General features: G+C 40.5%; 1 protein-coding gene across 1 annotated transcript in view; it reads right to left on the bottom strand.

Moving 5' to 3' along the window:
- RASA3 (RAS p21 protein activator 3) overlaps positions 1 to 20,308 on the bottom strand; it is a 129,850-nt gene that overhangs the window by 40,108 nt on the left and 69,434 nt on the right. The window contains exon 5 of the mRNA XM_063392714.1: positions 17,168 to 17,244. Coding sequence (XP_063248784.1) covers positions 17,168 to 17,244 — 77 coding nt within the window. The remainder of the gene's footprint in view (positions 1 to 17,167; positions 17,245 to 20,308) is intronic.

The following is a 20,308-nucleotide window of genomic DNA, read 5'->3' as shown; positions in this document are numbered from 1 at the left end:
AGAGTCAGCATGTTGGGCTGAGTCTGACCAAATGCTACATCTGTCTGTGCACCTTCAGACAAGCCTTGCACTTCCCCTTCACTTCTACAAAGTAATCTAGTGGATGTCCACTGAGGATTTAACATAAACACACAACCCTTTTTTGTCGAGAGTCTGACCAAGTAGCTAGTTTCTTCTGGAATAAGACAGAAATTTTTACAGTTTACTCAATCCTGGTTTTAAATTCCACTCTACCTTCATCATCAAAAAAACCACAATTCTTATGCCCCAACCCTCTCAAAATTTCTTTACCAATCTTTACTCTGAGTTTAACTTGCCCCTGTCCCCAGGGAATAAGGAGGCTAAGAATATGGAACCCACATATTGAATCAAGTCCTTGTCCTCTGGATAATCATCTGAAGCTAAAGGTTGATGCCCACTCCCAGTGAGTGAACACCAGTAAAAGATCATTTCAAAGGTCCTTAATTCCTTGACTTTTGGAAGTGATCTATTTGTACCAAAACAAGATTTCCTACTATTCTTCTCACCTGAATGTTGTTTTGTACCGGGAATAGACCAGTTTCCTCTGATAGCAGTTCTCACATCCTGGGAATTGCCTGCAATGATGTACCCTGGTTCACCTTCAAGTTATGTCGCTCACAGACACAAAATGTTACAGCACTGCGCAGCGTCTGGTGACCACTGGCCATGCCACCATGGTAGAATGAAGCAGGGAAAGGAAAGCATAGAACAATGTCCAAGTAGACACAGCCCTATTGAACAAAATACATCAATACTTGCTTCATTATCATGATTTTTCAAGACATTTTCCCATTATGTTATTTCATCTCTCCAGAAAACCTGAAACCAGAGGCTTTATCCAATCCTCATCCACACTGCTGCTCTCCAGTCTAGCCCCCCATCACTCTCACTGCCCCTCCAGGAAAACCATTCTCCTTGAGGAACTCCAGCAGTACCCTACGTTATCTAGATAACATCCTCCTCCTTTTGAGTTTATTTTGGTGAACACACAAGTTCTGGCTTATAAAGCAAAAATAAACACTTACCATCTCCTTAACATTGGAGAGGATTAACAGTTTATTGGAGCTACTTTTCCCCCCTTCATGTGACAACTCATTCTGCCAGAAAGGTCTATGGCACTAAATGAAATCCTGCCCCATTCAAACACACTGGCACTTTATCTGAACCAGTCATTTACTCACTGTGTATTCCCTTAGAATAAAGACTTTTACAGCATTTGAGGCATTGACTCTGAAACACTGATATACAAAATATGCTCAAAAGTAGTCCCATTTTGATCGACCTTAAGGCCATCAGAGGAATAAGCTGTGCAGGCGACTATTTTGGGTTTTTTCCCCCTTTAGAATAGGGGGGAAAAGCCTCTATGGCAAAAGCACAATAGACACCTTTAAACTGAGATTACAGCTGCAACCCCATGTAAGCACTACCTTTTCTTCCCCATTTCCAGCTCAGCTAAAAATTGTCATAGTCTAACAAATTTAAACATATTCTTAAATCCATGTTACCCTGAACAGATTCCTTCCCAAGCTGAGCTACAACAGTTTTTGCAGCCTCATGCAGATTAGCTTTTGCTCCTAAGTGGAAAGCTCTGTATGCACAGAATTTCTGTCACACACATACACAGCTGTTGTTAACACAAGGCTGGCAATGGCGATTTCCTTCTGGGAGAGCAAAGGAAGAGGACCTGACTGCTAGTGTCTCAGCTCAAGCAAAAGTTTCTTTCCCAGGTATTTTGCTGAAGATATTTTACAGCAAAACAGGGACAGATATTCATACAAAGCCAACAAATAACGTATAGAAAGCAAGTGAAAGCTAATGAGCACAGCCCCTACTTCCCCATTCTACCAAATCCTCTTACAGATATTACAGTAAAACTACATCCAATGCAAAAAACCCCACTTAATTAAATACAAGGAAGAAATACTGTCAACACACATACATCCCTAAAACCAGTATTACTTCAAATAAACTACAAAAATTTCTCATGTCCTCAAACATCTACACATTTCTTAGAAGTTTAAAAGCACCTTTTTCTGCTATTGATATGGGAGCTGTCCTCCATACTACAGCTCAAAACATCCAATTTGCTTTTTCAATATCAACTCTAGAAAGACCTTTAAAAGCACATATTTACAGAGTACCATCTGTACTCTGTACTAAAGAGAGCAGACTAAAAAATGTGCCATCCATCCTGTTCTCGCAGGACAAGGAGTTAATCCATTAGTAGCTAAGCCAGTTTATGAGCCAATTACAGCAGAGTTGCAGGCTTCCTAAAAGCTTCTTCAGAAAACTCTTCAGTTATGTCAATATTAAAAAAAATATTAAATTATCCTCTATGACAGTGCTCTCAGGCTTTAGGAAGAGGCACAAGCTCACTGAAATCTTGAACTAGACTGATATAGTGACTATTCCTGGCACTGACATCATCATTTCCTTCTGCCTTAGTCTCAGACTGGCAACCCCAACTATTGAAAGGGAACAAGAACTCAAGAACAGGAGAGAAAAGAGAAAGGCTAAGCAAGGAGAAGTTATTTCTAGAGATAGAAGATATTCAGAGAAGACAAAAGATGCAAATAAAGGTTAAAGCAAAGCAAAGTAGTATATAAAAATTATAATGAAATAGCAAAACAAAAGAAGAGGTGCAATCAGGAAAGGATAAATGTGCCCAATGATGGTACTATATTGATTCTTGTAGGAGCAAGTGAAGAAATTTGAATTTTATGTAGTATGGCAGGAAGCCAAGGAATGGGTCAACATATCAAGGCAGTTGCAGAAGCATCATATTAATGCAGCATGGTGAGAAATGCAAAAGGAGTGAAGCACAAAACAGCAACAATTACAATACACAGCAAATGATGAGAGCCCAGCTAGCAGCTTTAGCTGAGCTGACTGTGGCCTGTGGCAATCCTAAATGGAAGCAATGAGATCCTGTCTGTACAGGCTGATAAGAAAAGAAAGACCAAAAGGCACCATGGGAGTCAGAGGTAGAAAGGCTGTTATGGGTAAATAATGGAGCCAGACCATGACACAAACATCTCCCACGTCATTTTTATTTGCTTGGAAAGGTATATTGGTCTCAGTGTTCTGTATGGGAAACATAGGTATTATGGAAAGAAAGCTGCAGTGATCTCTGACTTGAGACCAGTCCAAGTTTAATGTGCTCCCAGGAAGGAGCTGTGGGCACAGCACAATCTCTCCCTTCAGGCAGCGCTTGCATGTCACATGTGCATGAGCACATAAGCAAACAAAACAAGCTGCATGAACATGTCCTGAGTTTTCCCCTCCACCAGAGGCCAGAAGCATCTATAACTGTTAGATGTTTGATACTCACGTGACAAGAAGGAAGACAAAAAGAAGCTATTGGAATAACTGACATTTATCCCTAAGATAGTGTGATACATGGCAGAGCAAAAGTTACCAAGAAATCACCCAGAAGCTTTTCAGCCTACTGGCAGGAATCTGATTATGAAGTAAAAGATCAGGAAAAGGTTAAAAGCAGAAGCTTTAAAGAATTTAAGGCAGAGAAAGACATAAGTGGGTGTGTGAGAGTGGAAGTATTCAACTGTAAGAAACAAAAGAGACAAATAGAAGCAGCTCATCCTAGGGCTTTCCTACCTAGCTGGTGAGAAAGGGTTTCCTCCCAAGTGCTGAGTATGGTCATGTTAAACAGCTATCCCAGGTTGGCCACAGACAGCAATATCTTAAATAAAAATTTAGGCATGCTGCTGAGTGACCTGAACTGACAAACACCTTGAACAACTGGGAGAACATGAAGTACAGCGGACAGGAAGAGAGCCTCTAAATCACATGCCATGACACATTTGAACCACAGGGCCCAACAACCCACAACTCTTGGGCCAAGAGAATGCTGAGAAGCATCTTTTGGGTGATGGGGGATGCACACAGGAAGGGAACATAAGGGAACGAGATGGTTTAATCAAAGCTGTAGCACCAACAAAATGTAAACCCAGTCAGCTTCTTCTCATTCTTACCCAATCCAAGTCTAATGATTTCTCTGCTAAATAAATTCTTGAATACTCTTACACATAGATTTTCATATCATATATTTAATTAGATATAGTAATAAATACACCTTTCTAAATGAAAGCAAAACAAAAATAGGTTGTAATTTATAAAGAAATGAAGTAATTATTTGTGGAACTAGAAAGCAATAAAAGGTGTCTTCAAACACTTCACAGAGGCTACAATCTTCTGTAATGAGAATGCCTTGGCACACGTGAGGTAGGTAAACTTTAATGCTTTAAAAAACAACTTGAAACAACTCAGAACAACTCTTGATTACATTTATGTGAATAATCAAACAATCTGGGATCTTGATTAGCAATAGTTATTAAAGGGCAGTGATCTTTGCTACATGTCACAGTACTTTCATTAAAGAATTCAAATTAAGTTGATGGCAGCTATGGTGTCAACTAAGTTTCAAAGTAATGCTGATACACTGAATTTGTTTTGATAAGAGGACTGGGCTAAAGCTGCACAAAATGTGTCACAGTAAACATCAAAATGCTCTCCAACTAGAATTTACAAAATAATATTAATAATTTGATCTGTCAGGATTTACATATCTAAAAAGATGTCAATGTATCTCATTGTAATTATGGACAACGCAGTAATTAAACACAGGAGGCAAAAAACAAAAAGCACAAAGTATTTAACATGGAAATCAAGGCAATGTATCCTCAAAAACTGCCCTTTACTTAAAAAAAAGAAACCCAACCCAAACCAGAAACATTCAATTTAAATCAAATACACCAACTCTGTGAAAGGTGGGAAGCAGAACAACAGAGTCTTCTTTAGTAAACCAAATAGCAACATACAGATCAAGCTTGTTAACTTTCATTTGCCTAAATTTTTTAAACTTTTGCATATAGAGCTATTCATAGAATAGTTTGGGTTGAAAGGACCTAAAAGATCATAAAGTTCCAAACTCCCCTGCAATGGGCAAGGATGCCTTTCACGAGGCCAAGTTGCTCAAAGCCCCATCAAAGAAGCACAAGCATCATAAGGATCAGAAGGTACATTTTGTAATACACTTTCCTATGAAATGAACTGAAAAGCCTTTATCAATGTCCCTGACTTGGCAAAAGGAGAGATCAAACAGGATTCATAAACCATTTATTTCAAAAGCAGCTGTCACAGGATGGTGACTTGCCCAATTTGAATCATTCCTCTGGTCCTTCAGAGACATGCAGTAGTGTTCTGTGCCTGAAGGATCAAATTGTGAATGTCATACAGAAATTCCATCAAGGATGTTTTGTGGCCATTCTTTAGCAACACCAAAGCGAGTAGGTCCTGCAGACAAAATCTTCCATTAGCAGTGAAACCTCCAGACTAAAGCATCATCCTCTGCAATGCTGTAACTGTAAAGCACCAGACTCTTAAGACTCTCCACAATTTTTAAGACCTACTACTCAGTAGTAGGACTGCCTGCTACTGAGTCATCATGGAGCAAAACCCAGAAGGTACCTGGAGAGGAAGCCACAGACTTCTAAAGGAAGACAAAATCCCTTTGACCTGTTTGATGGGAAAAAGCACCAGTTGCGACTACCTGCACAGCAAAAGCACATCCAAATGGTAAACCTGGCAGCCCCTACCAGGAGCAAAGCATTACACAAATTGTAAACAATTTCCCCTGGCACACTGTCCCATTTGACTTTCTCTCTGAAAGGTCAGTCATGTCATAGGTTTAGCTAAAACCTGTGATATCCCATCCAAAGAAGAATGTGCTTACCAAGAAGTGGTTATACCATTGTTTGTATAGGACTAAGCCTCTGGAGATGAAAAGCAATGCAAAGTGCTCTTTAATAAAGTTTTTAGTGGCTTGTCACTTCATCTTATGGAAAAACAAGATGCAAATTAGGGCATAGTCAGATAGGCATGTTAGTATAACCAGCTGTAATTAGCCCACATCAGTTTTAAAATTCCAGTTATTGCAGAAAGAGTTCATACTGGTGTTATGTTTACCCTTATAGTTTGGGATGAAAAGGGATCTTCAGGATCACATAGTCTGGCCTCTTTTGAGACAGTGATAAAAGCTTACACCTAATAAATTCATACAAACAAGTTCATGATGCTTACTTCATCTTGAGAGCACATTTCTGAAGACCAATTGAGGCTTAACTCAAAGGAATCAAAACTATTAAAATATCCCCACTATGTTCCACATGAAATTGCTGATTAATGATGATGGGAAAATACAAACAAACTCCAACAAACACAGAAAGAAACAAACTCCGCACCCCTGATGGTATTACTACTTTTTTTCCACTAGTCTTAAGCTTCCAAACACTGGTTATCACTTACAGTAGGAAGAAGAAACCATACACTCAGAAGGACTTTTTTCTAAATCATGTGCATACCGAGATTTCACAGAATCAGCTACGTTTAAAAAAACCTCTCACATCACCAAGTCAAACTTATCACCTAACTCTACCATGTGAACAGACCATGGCACTCAGTGCCACACCCAATCTTTACTTAAACACCTCAAGGGATGGTGACTTCACCACCTCCCTAGACAGCCTTTTCCAATGCCAGATCACCCTTTCTGTGAATAATTTCTCCCTAATGTCCTGCTTAATCCTTCCCTGGCACAGCTTAAGGCAATGTCCTATTGTCCTGTCACTTGCTGGCTGGGAGAAGAGGCCAACCCCCACCTGGATACAGCCTCCCTTCAGGTGGTTGTAGAGAGTGAGAACCCCCCTGAGTCTCTTCCTCTCCAGACTAAACAATCCCAGCTCCCTCGGCCACACCTCACAGGACATGCACTCCAGAGACCCTTTATCAGCTTTGTTGCCCTCCTCTGGACACACTCCAGCACCTCAAGGCTCTTCCTAACCTGAGGAGCTCAGAACTGGGCACAGTACTCAAGGTGCAGCCTGTATCATTGGATTCAGCCCATGGGTCCAGCCTGTCCAGGGCCCTCTGCACAGCCCTCCTACCCTCCAGTAGATCAACACTCCCCCCCTTTTGATGTCATCAAAGCTTTTCTTGCATAAATCCAGCAGTGAATCACTGTAAGACATATTTACTAGCTCTTCTATTTTTCCTGTAGCTCTGCCATGAACACTTCTGAGTTTAATAGCATGCTTTTTAGCCTGGTCTCCTAAAGGTAGAAGCTTTGGAGAAAATGCATTCTGTCTATACTTGTCAATCAATCTCCTGCTGACTTTTTTTTTTAATCAGTTGGTGTCTTCCACAAAATTTGAATAAGTGATAGAAATTTCAGAAGATACTCCAGTTATGCTAATTTTACTAAACATAATTGCTATGCAGAGAAGAAAGCACCCCTAGATGTTCCTAGGGAGGAAAGGGCTGCACACAGCAGTCCTCAGCAGCTTCTGACTGAAGAGCACATAAATAGTGAGAGACATCTGTCACACTCTGCCACTTTTTACAAACATGATGTTTGGGCTGGTGGGGCATGAAACTGGACAATACAGCAGTGACTGTCAAACAACAAAAAGGGTAAAACCATACACATCTGCAGTAGTACACAGTCTAGCTGAATTGTTGCCTCTGTTTGAAGCTTGTATGAAATTATTACAAAACCATCAGCCTGGGAGGAGGTTAACAGTAATTTAAAATTAATTGTAGACATTACTGCCTCCAAAAGCACAGATTCCTCAACAATTTCTGTGCTTACTGCAGTTTCTTCCAGAGTATTTCCCTCTTCTCTTAGTATTTAAGAGAACAAAATGATTAGAGAAACTAGCAACCTACCTTGTAGGACAAAAAGAAGTGGGACAGTGAAAATGACAGGCCTCAAAGTTCTACTAAATTAAAAATGGGTATTGTAAGATTTTTCATCTGACTCACAAGTGCTTTTTATGTTACAATTACATAATTGGCAAAATATGTTAAATTTTTCACAATCAACTCTTACTGAAATTTCCAAAAAATGGCATCAAAGTCAAACATTTACACCAAGACAGACATGTGGCGGACAAAGTTGATACTAGGTGATGTTAGCACTGTGGATTCTGGAAAGTACTCAGTCATAGCACATAACCAGTTGCATTCTCAGTACAATAATGTACCCAGAAGCACGAACATGATTCCAGATGGAGTAGGGCAAGAGATACTTTCTCATTATTGCCACATCCACTGTATGACTTTTTGCAATAACTTCCTCTCAACAAACCCCTCTGTGAACAATGAAGTTAATGACAAGTGTTTCCTAGGTATTGTGTACCATGTCTCTACTATCCTTATAGCTGAAAAAAACAAACCAAAAAAACCCAAAAAAACCCCCAAACAACCAAACCCAAAAAACCACAAACAAACAAACAAACAAAATTGTCCAACCTCAACACTTGAGGCCCTGCAACTTCCTCTTTACCCTCCAGCTTCCCCTATTTTTATCCTACCTTGATGTGTGTCCCCAGTTCCATTCTGCTACCTAAATATCATGTTATCAAGTGTTGCTCTTGGAGCAACAGATAAAAAGTTTGCAGAGACAACTGTGATTTATAATTTGTGCCTCATCACATTGCTCCTTTAAAAACTTCCCCAGCATTGGTTTTGGATGGTGCCTGCCACAGAAGCTGTAGAAATCCCAAGAGTCATTCAGAAAGAAACAGGGTACAAGTCCACCCTTGCTAAATACCATGTACTCCAAAGAACCTTTTGATATAGGTTGCATTGCAAGACAGCTAGCTGGTTTTTCTAGGGCCCTACCTCAAGTGTAATTGAACTCCTCCATCATTAAAGGACACCAGTGAAGTAAAAACTGCAGACATTTGGGGCACTGACAGCCTGCCGAAGGTGCTAGCAATTCACAGTTCTCCAAATCCATGCACCTTTCACAAACATGGATACTACAGGAATGCTCTCCAATGTCCCGGGAGCACCCTAACACTGTGACCTCAAGCAAAATTAGAAATAATTTACCATAGGGATTTATGCTTGAATAATTTGCCTCCATTTATAATTCCAGTCTGCATCTACTCTTTGTAAAACAGGAAGTACAATCACATTATTTACTCAACAGTGTTTACAGCTGAAACAGAATGGCTTAAAATTCACATTGGAGTCTTTAATTACAAGCCAAGTTTTATACCCATTCCAGAGAGTCATGTGATGACTATCCAATCTCAAAATGGTGAGCACTTCAAAGCATGTTCTGCTGGAGGAGAGTCTAATTGAAGTTGCTGTTGATTGGGATTACAGATAAAATGACACTTGTATGTGATTTGCATAAAGAATTTCATGAACAGAGACGCACTGAAGAAACACGGAATACAAAAACAAAGAAGCATGAAACAAACTTTATTTAGTGGGAAACACAGCAGTAGCAGAAGACAGTATTTCTATATATCAGAGGTTTAATTGAGAACAATTGAAACTTGATTTGGGCTACAAAATAGTCAACAGAGGCTAAGGTGGGGATGGAGAAGCACAGCAGAGGCAGTGTACACTCAGTGTTAAGAGTGCTGGGAGGAAAGAAGAAAAAAACTGATGCACTACGTTAAAGTCTTATAAAGATACATATCTCTTCCCCTCTGTACTCCCAAAACCCACAGCACTGCAAAACTTCATGATAAAAGTACCAGATACTATGAGATTTAACCTCTGAGCACATTCCCCCCCCCCCTCAGTTTGTTATGAAACCCATACAAGATTAAAAGCATGATCAAGCTGCAATCCTGTAGGAAAAGGCACAGCTTGATGCAGGGCTTGCTCTCCAGAGAAAGGAGATTGTAACACATTTAATGGATGCATGAATTTATTCAAAATGAAGCTGCGAAACCACTTTATGCCTTCATTAGCATTCCTTCCCAGGAGCAAGCAGTTGAAATTTTTCAAAATACTGTGAGATTTCACCTCATTGATGCATACGTTAAACTGGCCTTCTTGTAGTTAGCAATACCTTTTTTTTTCCCCAAATTGATGTGGGTCATATTTTAGGCAGGAAAATATGATTTTGACCCTGAAGTGAGTTCAAAGCTGGCTCCATGTCTCTGCAGTGGAATGGAAACTTCTCTAAAGCAACACAAATGTATTTCTCTATACTGAAAGCAGCAAAGCCAAGAGGGCTGGGTGGCTCATGGACATGTTCTGGATGTAGGCAGAGAGCACAGAGAGCTGTAACATCATAGGAAAAGCAGCCACTGCCAGCTCTGGCCTCAGGCTACCTCCAGACTCAAGAGGAGGTGCGTCCCTGCACCACACCAATATAACCATCAAGAGCCTGAGACTGAGCACTACTGCCTCACAGAGCAACAAAACACTGCCCCCATGAAGAAAGACCCCCTGGTTCCTGCTGACACTTTGGCAGAACACCAGCTCCAATCTGGAAAATGAAAATACTGTATATGGCACACCACACTCAAAAGAGGAACAAACCCTGCTCTACAGCCCTGACAAGTGACTAGACTTTACCACCACCTATTAAAGAAAACCAGATTACTATGAGAGATTAAAGAAATTTCATCAAGCTAATGAGTCCAACTGTTTCCTGCATTAACCTGAATTCAGAATAAACAAACAAAACCCTCTCAACAAAACAGGAGAGAAAAGTATCATCTAGAACTTCACTGGTCACTCTGCCTGCACTCCTGCTTTCTGCTTGTAACAGCATCAGAGAGGACCACAACAGTAAGTCAATAAAATCTGGTCCTTGGCATCAATAGGTAAATACAGCAATGCATTTCCAAGCTTTCTGTTTAATCCAAGAGATCCTTTAGACAAATTCTTTACCTATTCCTGGTATTTGATTAAGATAGTTATGTACTAGGAAATAAACCACACCAATATAAATGAGGAAAGCAGGAAACAAGCTAGCTAGTAAAGGGAAATTCTCAGATGTCTCAAAGATGATGCCTATATATTTACACAAATGCATTTAAGCATATTCCATGACTGAAGGACAGCTACACTCCTGTGGTTTTCCAAGGTGCCTCCAAATGCACAGGAGGAAACAGCAAACCTGCATTAGACAAGATGGAATCATGTTTTCCTCTTATGCTTTAGATTAGGATCCAGACTGCTAATCCAAAAGCAGGAATGGCCATTATCTCAGCCCTTCCAACCAGACTTGATATGTATCACTTTGCCCTTCATGAGTTGTGACAACAAAACAAAAAGGCTGAGTCTCTGAAATTTTCAAAATGAAGCATCATTTACCTTAACCTTAGAAACATCATATTGCATAAGAGACTTTAAAATAGCTAGATAAAGTCAATCTGATTTGGGGCAGTGATTGTCCACCAGTGAGCAGCAATGCTCATGGACAAGGAAATTTGGATCTATAATGTGAGCAATCAGAGAGGAAGGTCAGATGCTGCTCACTGCACGCTCTGTGCTCTATTCACACAGCAGGGAAGGCTAGGGAACCAGCACCAAGTCCCGTGACTCCCACCCCTACGCAGAGACCTTCTGCTTTAACCACACCTAACAAATGAAACCTTCTTCCTTAGCCCCCTCTTCCTCTTCAGAAGGCTTTTAAAGCCCACAGATCAGTCACTGTTCTTTCAATAATCCCTGAAGTGTTTCTCTTAGGGATGTCATACCTACTTATTGTCTCCTTTCCTGCTTGCTCTTGTAAACTGCCCATTCAGCTTTGTTCCACATGGTTGGAACACATCTTGTAGAGCTCTCAAGAGAGTTGCACAGCACTTAATTCATAAATTAATGCAGAGCAGCCACATCTTCCATACCAGAGCTACAAAAGCTTCACTTACCAAATAAAATTTTAGCATTGATAATGTATTTGTAGACTTATGAATGGTTTACTGGAAAACTGTGTTACTACATGTGAAAGACAGCAGTGCCCTCTGAAGCACATGTTGTTATTTAGCTATATAGATTTACTGGGTGGGAGAATAAAAGAAGCAGAGGGGAGGAGGGGTGAGCTCTCCAAAGCAGATGTTTCCAAGCTTTTTTAAAACTAAGAGACAAGACATAAGACAACACTTGAAGGAGCAGCTGGGGACACTGAATAAATACAGACACTTAAATGTGACTAATTACATACACATGCTGGAATTCTCCAAGGATGATCAGGGAGCCAGGCTCCCAGCTCACTCTGACTTTCAACAGGAGTTCAGTGGCCTGTTCCTTCAGGCATGCTGCAAGATGTCATCTTGCTAAATACAGAACACTGCCTCTAAATGTTGCCTCTAGTAGCTTAACCACAGCAAAGCCTACAGATAGCCTACAAAGCTATCTACAGGAGCCCTCCTCTTTATTAAATAAATACAAATGCATGTATCTGCTGTTCCTTGCCTGTGTGGCTCTGACAGATGAGACAAAGTTGTCTGGACAGCCTAGAGGCCTTGAAACCTCTGGGGAGCCACCTTCTGTACTAAACACAAATATGTTGCCCAAAAACTGTTCTAACAATGGTGGGGAAAGGTTTACAAAAGGTCTAGGGATCTTTTCCAAGTACTTTGGTTATAAAGCAGGAAAAGTTTCTGTATATGGAAAGTGGTGACTCACAAAAAAAAATTTAGGGAGAAGTACATACCATTAATTTTCAGCTATATTCATGTAATATGGCTAGACACACACTGTTCATGACTTAGCTCAAACACTTCCACCCAGTATGGCTGCAGAAAGAGAATCTTTCCCTGGTCATTTTCCTTCCTCTGCATTACAGAAAAAGAAAAGTGCACTTTCTAGGAGATACTGGATTAAGGCTTGTTTCAGCTTAAAAAGCATGAGGGGAAAAAAATAAAATACAACATTGCTCAAGCAGCTTCCAGAAGCTGTGTGTCAGCACAAAGGGGTGTGTATGGACACAAGCACAAGAAGCATGGGAAACTCTTGACCATTTCTTCCCATGGCCTATCTTAAAAATGCTCATGAACTTAGAGGTAGATTTCTGGCAGGTAACAAACAGGAGACTGCCTTCACTTCACAGCCAGTGGAAGGTGAAGCCAGATGCTGACAGCCACAACAAGCAGTGGCTGACTGTGCAGAGGGCCAGAAAGGCTGTAACTGTAAAAAGTGTGGAGGAACAGGTGCAAGATCTTTTGCAAGTGAAAGACAGAAAGGGGAGAAGCAAGACCTACTGAGTAAGACCTTCTTTTTCCCAGCACTCAAGGTGACTCACTATATGGCACAACAGTCTTTCGTACAAATGCAACTACAGGAAGGTACCAAACCACAAAGTCCATGCACTTTGTTTTTTATCTGACACACTTGTGCAAGGGTCTGTGGTCAGCAGGCTGCGTGAGCTGCTCTGTTCTCTCTGTATGGTGGGTACATACACATCAAGAGCCTGCATCCCAAGTCCTGTACTGGGATACAGGAGACTTATGGGGGCCAGTCACAAGGACCACCAGGTCCTTGCACCAGCTCCAACAGCGGGATCCCACAAGTAGCAAACTCTTCCCAGAAGGAACATGCAAAGTGAGAGTTGTGGTTCTTACAGAGTATGACAGAAGGAGTTGCTGGAGGACACAAGCAGTAAGAGCGTGGTGCCTACATCTGTACTGTCAATGTAACTTTTAAATCCACTAATGCTTCTCCTTTTAATCTCTTTTGCAGGGATTCAGTCCGGAAGATTGTGCTGTAGCAGCTGGCTGAGACTACGGCCTCCAATGAAGAACAACAGCTTAGTGGTTTAAGACTAAATGAAAGTACTGAATGCTTCCTAAGGAGAAGCTATTAGGTAACAGTTTTTGAACTGAATTTTTTGCTTCCTCTTCAGGGGCTAAGAAAGCACACTTGCCTTTTGCATTTTTAAATAATCTACTGCTTAATGTTCAAGAGCTCAGCACTTAAATATTTTAATTTGCCCTTCCATTCAGATGATTTTTTCCATCCATTCATCCAGCTGACTGTTCACAGCATGCTCCACAGGATTCCAGGCTGGCTCAGCCCCAGCTGCTTTCCAGGCTTTCTGGAATGCAGAGGTGGCAGCAATGTGAACAGGCTCAGAGGGCACACTGATAAAGACCTATGGGTAAGCTCATATCTTCTGGAGAAGTAAAAAAGTTTCCAAATTGGGCCAAGTCTTCATTTAACCTACATATGTGGTCTTTGAAAACAAGCACTACTCTGGGGCTTAAAAAAGCAAGTGTCTCTAAGGTATTTTTAAACACTTGCCCACTGGATGCAGCTTTTGTTCTCCCTGAGAACCTGAACTGTTCAACCAGTTATATATATGAAGTAATTTCCAGGGTATTATTTATCTTTGTAGCTAAATGCCTCATTTTAAAAAACATAAATATGTATTTTTAAAAACAAAGTCAAAGAAGTTCACAAAACAAGCATTAGATTCATCAGAACAAGTCAGTTTTTGAGATGAAGTGATTCTAGATCCTCACTCATATTTTTACAGCCTTGTCTTATTTGCTCACTGTAACATCCACAAGATATTCACAAGAAAATAATTTATTTTCAATAAATACTCAATTGGAAGCTGCACTTCCCTAAAACACCTAGTCTCTGCTTTTCACTCATGATCTACCTCTAACAAAGGTTCTGCCTCTCCTGCCTTTGCTGCTCTCCTCACTGGCAAATTCCAGCTACACAGACATTTAGCTGAGCATTGCTTAATTACCACACTCCTTTCTTACATGCTGAAGCACTAGAACCAAGATGTCTATGAACAAATCTAAAAGAGATTTCAGATCATGTGGAAAAATGTTAAGAGCTGCAGTTTGCTGTAGACCTTCCTGAAGCAAGCAGTATGGCATGAAGAAAATGCTGAAGTGCTTTTTCCTCCCTCTCCATGTCATCATTCCCCTTCATCATTCCCTTCTTTCTCACAACTAAGACACATTGACATGAAAATATGCATCAACAGAACTACATGCTCTAGAAATATTCTTCTTTCCCAATTTTCTTATTTGAACTGCTAAGCTCTACTGTCACTTACCACTCAAATAACAAATAAATGTGGAAACTAGACAAAGCCAGAGTGTCCAGATCAGATACTGAAGAGAAGGTGGCAATGAGAAAAGACAGCTTCAGCAGACAAAAGCTTGCTCGAGCTCCGATTCTCAAATTTTGTTTCTAAGACACCTGGGCTCATTATAATTCGGTGGTTAAAACCTCATGATTTTTCTACACATTGCAGCTAATACACTGAACAATACCTAGCAAATCATGGTTATAGATTGCTTCACAAACATTTCTCTGCATTGTAGAAAGTTAATGAAATAGCCTTCAAATCAAAGATATAAGCAAAATTTTGAATAAGCAAAAATTTCTGTAAGTATTTAAAAGCTGTCTGGCCAAATGAACAGAAAGCCAGAAAAATCACACTGTTAAAGTAGTCATTGTCTTGCTGCTATTCATGAAGCAAGAAGCTGCACATATTACATACTAAGAAGGACCTTTCCAGACATCTATCTCTAGCCTTTCAGGAAGTTCACTGAAAAATGCATTGGTACTGTAATGTTACCAGGCCCCACTTAACTGAAGACAAAACCTTTAAAAGACAGCTGGCTGTGGTATGGCAAATTCTCTCAGAGTAAAACAAATAGAGGCAAACACTTCTGAAGGTCCTTCAGTACACCACCTGACTATTCAAAACAGATGAGAGCAGAAGGGTATTTCAGTTAATCTGTGTTTGCAGAGTCGCAGACATCACAGGATCTCAACCCACAATTAGGGTTCAAAGGATATGGATAGAAGGCTCTGTGGCTGTGACACATCTAAGGAGTGCAGTACACATTTTCAGAAAGGCCAAAGCAAAAAAACCCTCAATGTGGTAAACAGGACAACGTGCTCCTTTTCCCTCTCTAAGCACACTATCCTCCAGGCTTGCTTCAAGGAGAGTCCAAGCTCACTGTTCTGTAAGTCCTACACATATACACCCTCTCTGACAAAGAAATTGCCTTTCCCCACCTTCTATTTCCCCCTGTCCTGCAAAGGATTAGGATCAATAGCAATACAAACAGCACTTCAACAAAAGATGCCAGCCTTGGACTTGATAGATACAGGCTGGAGCTCTGGTTTCTCAAAATGTGTGTGACCACCATCACTTGGTCATATTCAAATTGCACAATGTAAATCACGTAGTGAGAGTCCTCAGGTAGCAGCTAGAGGAAGGCTGGGCACTCCAGGTGATGCACAGCTATACTGACATGGCAGGTTTTTTTCTCAGAGAGGTACAGCTGTGTTCCAGCAGCACTGTGCCCTGGTTAGCAAGTTCCCTGGAGCTCAGAGCCCACACAGCAACTTGCAGCAGACTGTCCCCTGATATTGGCTCTGTCTCATCACAGCAGACTGCAGGGAGAAAGGGTTTGAATGTACATGCTGCAGAGCTCTGCCAGGACCTGCGTGGCCAGAGGGGATATGCACAGGCAGGCAGGACCACTTACCCCAGCACATCCTCATATCTACAGTGATGGAGGTCCCCATATTGGGTCACCTGCATTTGTGATGCAAAGGTTACCAGGACAAAGCCTTAGCAAAGGCAGCAACAAAATGATATTCAATACTGGGCTGAAAATCAGGCTGGTCAGAACTTTCCTAGCAGAGCATTTATCATATTGACATGACTGCCAAACAGCTAGAAGTGTATGATGCCAGCAGTCCGATTTTGGCAGCTCTTCTGCTAGAGGACACAAAGCATTCCTCACAGAAGCCAATCAGCTCTGCCACTACTGCTGAGGTAACCTGAAAAGCTTTGGTGTGGCCAGAGAGCAATGGTCTTCCAGACTCCTTCTCAGAGACAGTGAAATCTTTAGTGCCATTTGAGTCCTGTGGCATCTCTGTTTCAACTTGAATGATACTGAATGGCTGATTCTGAGGCTGCCTCAGTAAATGATGGCAAACTTTTGTTTTAAGTCAGCTCTGTAACACTCTCTCACCACACAAGTTGTGCTACAAATTTATTAACTGCTAAGATCCTTAATGCAAATTAGAAGGACATTAATATTACTCTTTGATGTCTTTTTAGTATTTATGCCATGACTAAACTGGATAAGGGATTTATTAACATTTAAGACTATTAGGAAGAAAATTACATAGATGATGTGGAGAGAAGGAGAAGGAAAATGAAAAAAATCTCACACCCTATAAATTCACAAGGATATTTCTGATTAAGAACATTCAATGTCCAAATAAATGTGTTGATTGCTCCAACTATTTTTAAATTAAGCACTGCACACTGTTTGCAATCATTGTGTTTCTCATAACTTCACAGCTACATTTCAAGTCCTACCGTGTTGCGAGCTTATGGCAGACAACACCAGTGTCTGTGATGACTTCACTCAGTCTCAGCTCCAGGTGGACCTTCCCCTGAAACACACCAGAAACACCACAGGAAAAGTTAGTTTTATGCATAGGCAGTCACAACCTTCCAACTTCAACCAAAGCCAGTTTGTGCAAGCAATTCCAGGAGAAGTCTAAAGATTAAATAAGAGCTGTATAGCTCAGGTCTTTCAACTGCCAGAGGGTCCAGACTAGGAGTCATTCAACTACATTTGGATGCATAATTCCCACCATTATGTTATCTCTGTATGTTGTACTAATTGAAGGATATGGAGTGCCCCCAGTCTGACACAGAAATGTTGTGTTGAAGTTGTAATTAGTGTTTTAAATATGAAGCAAGTATCCGCAAGACTATAGTTAAAAATGACATCACAGAAGTGTGTTATAAATTAACACCTACATGTTTTAAACATTATAAAAATAAAATCTATTAAGCAATATAAATTGTAAGACACATATCAATATATCAAACAGTTATTAAAAAAACACATAAAAATGTTTAATCATATTGCTAGCATTCACAGCATCTATAGTTACAGTCTTCAACTCCTTACCATCACATCAGTTATAATGACTTGGGCCAAGGTATTATCCCTCAATATGCTAAGAAAATAAAGGCAAACATGAATGCCAACTGCATTCCTCTGATTAATTCCATTATATTTCAAAATGTGAATAGTCACTCCCACTGTCAAAAACTCAGTATCACTTTTACAGTGTATACAGTAATGCAAAACACATTTTGTTATTGACCAAATCTGTCATGGCAGCAGTGCCCAGCCATCTTCTGTAAATTATCACAGCCAAAGTCGAACCTTTCATTTTCATTACTCTCCCCTCCACCCTTTGTACTAAAGGATGCTAAAATCCACCCAGGTAATTCATCACAACTCTAATGTGGATATCATCTTTACCTCAAATCACACAAAATTCTTTTGCCACCCCTTTTGTAAGATCTCCCAGATTCAACCTTTGTTCTTTTTGCACAGGACCAAAACTCTTGCCAACGACTTCCCTATCTCTTGTTACTAATTACTACAACCTCCTGCTTTATGGGGATGTCTGTCCTGGGCAACAGAGGAGAGTGAAAATGAAACCCTGGCCTCAAGTTGCACCTATGCTGCTAAGATTCCCTTTCCCTGCAGCAGATTTGTCTGGACAAAAGCTGGTAAAGGTAGTCCAAAGCACAGCAAGGAGTGCAGCACTAATTAAGGAGCAGGGACAGAGAAGTTTGGTCCAAGGTCATTCCCTGGTCCTCTCACATTAAGAAGCACAAACACTGGACTCAGTGCCTGAATATTTGTCCTGAAGGCACCTATGAGGCATTCTGTTTCTTACTGCTACAGTCATTCTCCCCCTTCCTAGTGTATATCCCTTATTCAGTACCATTCTTTCTGCACTACCTTGAATGCACACTTCATGCTTTCACTCCCCAGACCTTTATTATCTACTTATACCTTCAGGATTCTGAGTCAGTACCACTTTTTCCTATGTGAGGGCTGGAACACAGACCCCTCACGTACACGTGGCACACGATACTGGTGTTCATTCACAAAAGAAGGAAGGCAACCTCTCCAACTGAAGACAAGCTCTTCAAGCTGTATAAAGTTGCAGAGGCACCACAGCTGGCATTTTGACCAGGGAAGAACCCAGATTACTGTGTGCGTTTCAAACAAGGTTTCTGCCGTGTGTCTTTTGCATCATTTTAAACAAAATAATGAAACTACCACCACCAATGCAAAAGGCAAATGTTTCATTCATCTGCACTCCTGATTCGTGTTTCAGTGACACAGGTATTCTCCTTCATCCTGTCAGTGTGTGCCAAAGTCAGCACATGTCATTGGCTTCCAAACTGAAGCCTCTCCTCATGCGTAAGAGCAGGACTTCTCTGCACAAATGCATAAAGCCACTTCTACACCTAGCTCTTAAGGACTCGGTACCACTGCAATGCCCACTGCAGCTGTACATGACAAGGGCTGGGCACATAATCAGCTAAGAACTCTGCTTAAGCACAGCAGCATTATTGCTTTTGTTTTGCTGTATTTTCCTTATTCCTCCATGTTCTCTCTCCCCAATGGCTGCACATTCTATTACAGGATCTAAACCATTAGTCTCTGGAGAATAAATTTGTATTCTGAACCTGTAAAGCCCACTACTGCTATCTTTGTTGATATTCTGCTAACTACCATAAATCAACATTAATACGAGTTTTGAAGAAATTAAGAGACAAGAATAGAGATCTAGCAACTTCAGAGAAAATACTCTTTGTAGGAAAATACCAAGGTACACAAATGTTTTTATAGAAATATTTCTGCTAGTCTTAAACAAAAGTGAGACTGGCCCTTCTCAGGAAAGAATGTGTCAAGGCACTTATATGAGCCTGAGAGCAAACCTGAAGTGGCCATTGGCTCAATCTCACACAGACTGAATAAAATGGAAGCTCGTTTCAGAAATTAGGTCAAAAAAAGATTTTTAGAAATCAGTATTTCACATATTTGCCTAGCTACATTAAGCATAAAATCACATATGTGTGTGCACAGAGTGCTGCCTCTTCTGGGCTAAAAGCCATTTTTCTTCTTGTAGTTTTCATCTTTCTCTTGTGAAAGCTTTGAAAATGGTCAGCTGCTCAAGAAGTGACTCCAAGCTTCCTACGGCAAAACAGAGGTCATGGGATCACTGGGACCAGCAGCCTACAACTATTCCTAAAACACCCTCAGTGTTTTACTTCAAGTTAAAAACTCAAATACCCTGAAATAAGGCTACAGCAACATGCTTTCAGGCTCAATTTACAGAAAATGTTACTCTTACATAAACAAAATGCTTTTTCCCAAATCAATTATATCATTATGCAAAACATAATGGATCATCTGAATAAACTCACTCCTGAGAAATGACATTAGTTTGGTTTACAAAATACCAGATAATTCATTTTGCAAAAGGAAGACAGAAAACTGCAATAAATCAGTATCGTAAGATCAAAAGTTAATCTAATCAACAAGAAGGTCAACCTCTAATGGATTAAATGTACCACAGAAACAGAGATCTGCCATGATTTTTGACTGACAGTTTGTAAAAAAGAAGTTTATATTTT

This window comes from Prinia subflava, chromosome 3, assembly GCF_021018805.1.
Source record: "Prinia subflava isolate CZ2003 ecotype Zambia chromosome 3, Cam_Psub_1.2, whole genome shotgun sequence".
Classification (NCBI taxonomy): Eukaryota; Metazoa; Chordata; class Aves; order Passeriformes; family Cisticolidae; genus Prinia; species Prinia subflava.
This window is presented reverse-complemented; position numbering and strand designations above follow the sequence as displayed.